The sequence below is a fragment of the Rousettus aegyptiacus genome, unplaced genomic scaffold, assembly GCF_014176215.1.
Source record: "Rousettus aegyptiacus isolate mRouAeg1 unplaced genomic scaffold, mRouAeg1.p scaffold_m13_p_5, whole genome shotgun sequence".
Taxonomy (NCBI): Eukaryota; Metazoa; Chordata; class Mammalia; order Chiroptera; family Pteropodidae; genus Rousettus; species Rousettus aegyptiacus.
Window position 1 is genome coordinate 60529592 of NW_023416308.1, and position 3866 is coordinate 60533457.

Below are 3866 nucleotides of genomic sequence, written 5' to 3' on the forward strand. Positions count from 1 at the left end.
TTCTTTGCTATTTAGAGCAATAATCTTGCTTTCTGTTTGTCTTTTTCTTGATAGAGTTTTGCCTACTCTTTACTTTCAACTTTTCTAAATCACTTTGTTTTAGATTGTCAAAAGATAAACTAAGGCATATTAAAAATTTTAGGGGTTTATTTGAACAAAAATTGATTTCAATCAGGCAGCATCCAATCTAGCACTTAGGAGGAGCTCTAAGGAGCTGTACAAACTTAAAGTCTTTTACAGGAAAAAGGGAGCGGTAACAAGGAAGTTATACTAGGTAAAAAAAAAAAGTGGGTTGGATAATGTAAGGTTGCTTTCCTTTAGGGAAATAGATGATTCCTGATTGACCGATTCAAGATTCCATTTCTGGAAGGATGGAAACTGTATTTAAGTCTTGGTTTGGTGGCGCGAGGCTTAGCAAAAGTGACTCCATTTTGGACCTGTTGTCTAATTTTTAATAAAATATACTTCTTTTATATCATTCTGATTTCAAAAAATTTTTAAAGATTTACCTTTTTTGTTTTTCAGATACACACTAGGGATAATAACTTTAATAAACATCAAAAAAATTACAAACACCTTTGAGGCAGAACTGGATAACAGATTCATTGGGCAATATGTCTAGTTTCAGCATGAGCAGTGGCCTGCGTGGTGGCCTGGGAGGTATGGTATGTTAGAATTCTGGGATTATGAGAAGCTCCTGGGGCCCAGTTGTGGCTGTAGCAATTTCCAGTGGAAGCCAGGGGGCCCAGAGGCCCAAGTGCTACTTGAGGATGAAGAGGCTGAGCCAGATTCTCAGCATCATCCAACGTCATCCCAAATTATTGTGGGGGTTAGGGGATGTTAAACCAAAAATCCTTAACTTCCAGGGCTAAAAGTCTTTTCGTAAGTAAGATTTTATTGAGCCAAAATGCTAGACACAAGGAAGATCAGTCTTGGGGCATAAACCACCAGCAGCATGGCTAGATAGAAAAGACAATGTGTCTGTTGTCTCAGAGTTTTGCAAACATTTTTATACACAAGCAGGAGGTAGTCTGAAAGAAATTTACATTAGCTATAGGCACAGAGGTGGGAGAAGATGAAGCTGGGTCAGCTCTAGGATAGGTGCAGAGTCTGTTCTGGTAAATTGGCAGTGGATAGCAGTGCAGAAAGCCCACATGTAAACAACAAGCAGAGGCTCCTGGCGTTAGATGATACCTACCTAAAATAATCTACAGAAATAGGCACATTGAAATTGACCTGAAGTTTCAACAGATATCCACAGGAATGTGAGAAGTCTTTTTTAGCTGGCGAGCAGCCGTTAACAGGCTAACAGTTTTGTCTCTCTCACCCTACTGCTTCTGTACTTTAATTTAGGGCATCTCAGAATTTTCTCCTTATCAAAGCATCCTACTGAAGGAGAGGTATCCTGTAGGTGCCATCAAAGCAAGCAGTGCCCATGGCATCCAGGGCAAGACAGAGGCCAAAGGTCCATCAATGTTCAGGAGCTAGCTGAGAATCCCTATCCTTGAGAGGTAGTACAGCAGTCTACGGCAGCTGTCCCGGTAGGGAGGTCCACTTCAGTGGCAACTAGGAGCCCTGTTTGTCTTAATAGTAGAAATATCTGGCAGCTTAGGAAATGTGTCATTTCTGGGAGATACAGCACCTTGACTGGGGACAGACCCAGCCCAGACTGTTGCTTGGCTGGGAGCTTCTGGGGTTCCCAGTGTTGAGGGCCAGATATAGTCATATTTGGCAAAGTCTTCAATAGCCATGGGCTCAAAGACTGAAGACCATCCACTGGTTGTGAACTTGTTCCAGGACTCAAGAAATGCAGCTGCCTCTGGCTTTAGCCCTAGACGATCACAGTCAGGGACCTAAGAGATTTTGGCAACTGCATCAGGCGCCCGGACCATAGAGGCATAAGGGTGATCCATCCTTACGAGCTCAGCGAGGTTCACAGGGGCCTTGCAGTCTCCAACAGCGCCCCTGGAGAACCATCTCAGAGTCCTAGTGACAAAAGGAGGAATTAGTGGGACATTGTCAAGGAAATTGGCTGTAATACTGTCTAGAGATAGCAGGCACTGGCCTGGGTGCATCGGTTCATCGGGATCTAATGGGGGCCCCAGGAATTGAAGATCAGGGGCACAACAGCACCCAGAAGCCTTTGCAGGATGCAGGGGTCCAGGGCTCAGCGGTGCAGGGCTGTCCATCCAGGGCTTAGCAGCAGGCAGAAACTGGATCTTGCAGTCCGGAGCTGTGCGCGCTGTACCCCCTGAGAGACGCCTCTTAGTCTGGGCCTGGACAATGGACTCTTGAATCCCGCGTTCCCGAGGACCACGACCACGACCCCGAGCACGTCTGCCAGTTGGCTGGAGATCTGCTGCAGACCGCCCGGTGGCTTCAGCAGCCCTGGACTGCAAGACAGAGGCAGAACCCCGAGCCGGTGAGGGACCCGGGGACTCCTGGCGCACAGGGGTGCAGCGGCGAGGTCTACTGCCAGCGGCCACAGGCCGAGGGATGCGCGGGGCCCGGGGCCGGGGCCGCTGAAGGTGTCTCGGGTCCAGCGTGGCTCTCCGGGGCGCCCGTCCTTCACTCTAGGCGCTCAGCTCACGACTGCCGGGCGCCGTGGGCTCCACGTGGTCCACGACGGCCGGGTCCTGCCCGCGCTTCCACAGCTCGTAGCGCTCGGGCTGCAGGATGCGCACGAAGGCGTCCATGGAGAAGCTGACCCTGGCCTCCCCGCAGCTGCACTGAGAGGCCACTTTGCCATAGTCGATCCACCGCGGAGTGGCGAAATTGATGGCCTCCGCGCAGTTGAAGCCGTGGTTGAAGCCAGCATGGTAGCCGTAGGGAAACGTCACCATGAACTCTCCAGCCTCCTGAGTGATTCGACTGAAGGGGATCCCGTTCTCCTTGAGGACTGTGGGCGAGATGAGAGCCACCTTGTGCCGCAGGAAGGCCTCGCAGCCCCGCGAACTGCCTGGGAAAAGCTCCTTGGCCAGGTGTTCCAGGCGCTGGCCGTGTTCTGGCGGCACCGCGTACCAAGTTTTGGGCTCCCCGAAGTGCAGGTAGTTGATGCTGTAAAGGTCCATGTCCTCCGTGTGCCAAGCGAAGGTGGTCTTCCACATGCCAAAGTACAGGTAGGGTGTGTTGACACCTTCGATGACAACTCCACACTCCTGCTCCAACAGGTCCTGAGTGGTTTCGAGGTGTCCAAGGTTCCATTGTTTAGTGTTTGCGTCAAATAAGGAGCCGCTGATGTCCGCGCCATGTATTGGTGAATCATACAAGCGGGTTTTCCAATACTTTCGTTCCAAATCCTGAAAATCCTTGTGTGGTGGAGTCCGATATTTTCCACTGTCTGCCAAGCGGCGATACTCCCCCACCGTCATGGCGGCCTTCTTTTTGTGGTATTGAATGAACACACCTGTCCGGCCAGAGGCCACCTGCTGGAGGGGACTGGGTATTAAGATATCATCGATATCATTATAGGTCTGTCTGGCTTTCCATCCCTTGGGTGGGATTATCTTAGCCAGGCCAGCTCGGTGGGCACCTTGAGATTCTATGTAAGCAATATATTTGTTGAAATCTTTAAATTCTTCCATGGTTGGGTAGAAGGTCATGACTGTACAAGTTAGTTTCTGGGTACCACGGTGCTTACAGTTCATTGCTGCAATGTAATTAGAAGTGAAAACTCCCAGGTCTTAGGTATGTTTTAGATACCCAAGAATGTTGGAGTAAGGCCTTCTCTGTTCCTTCTTTATTCTTAGAAAATTTTGATATATCTGAGGCAGTAACTCAAACTTGAACTTTTAAACAAATGAGGCAATACCTTGTCCAGGCTTGCCAATTCACGAGTGGGACTCCATTGTGGCCAGCATTTTGTA

At 49.3% G+C, this 3866-nt stretch overlaps 1 protein-coding gene across 1 annotated transcript; it reads right to left on the minus strand.

Annotated features, from left to right (window-relative positions):
• Positions 1-1853: 1853 nt before the first annotated feature.
• On the minus strand, positions 1854-3647 carry LOC107517665 (lysine-specific demethylase 4D-like). The gene is given in 1 exon segment (XM_016158648.2): positions 1854-3647. A coding segment is annotated over 1 exon segment (1794 nt).
• Between the last annotated feature and the right edge of the window lie 219 nt (positions 3648-3866).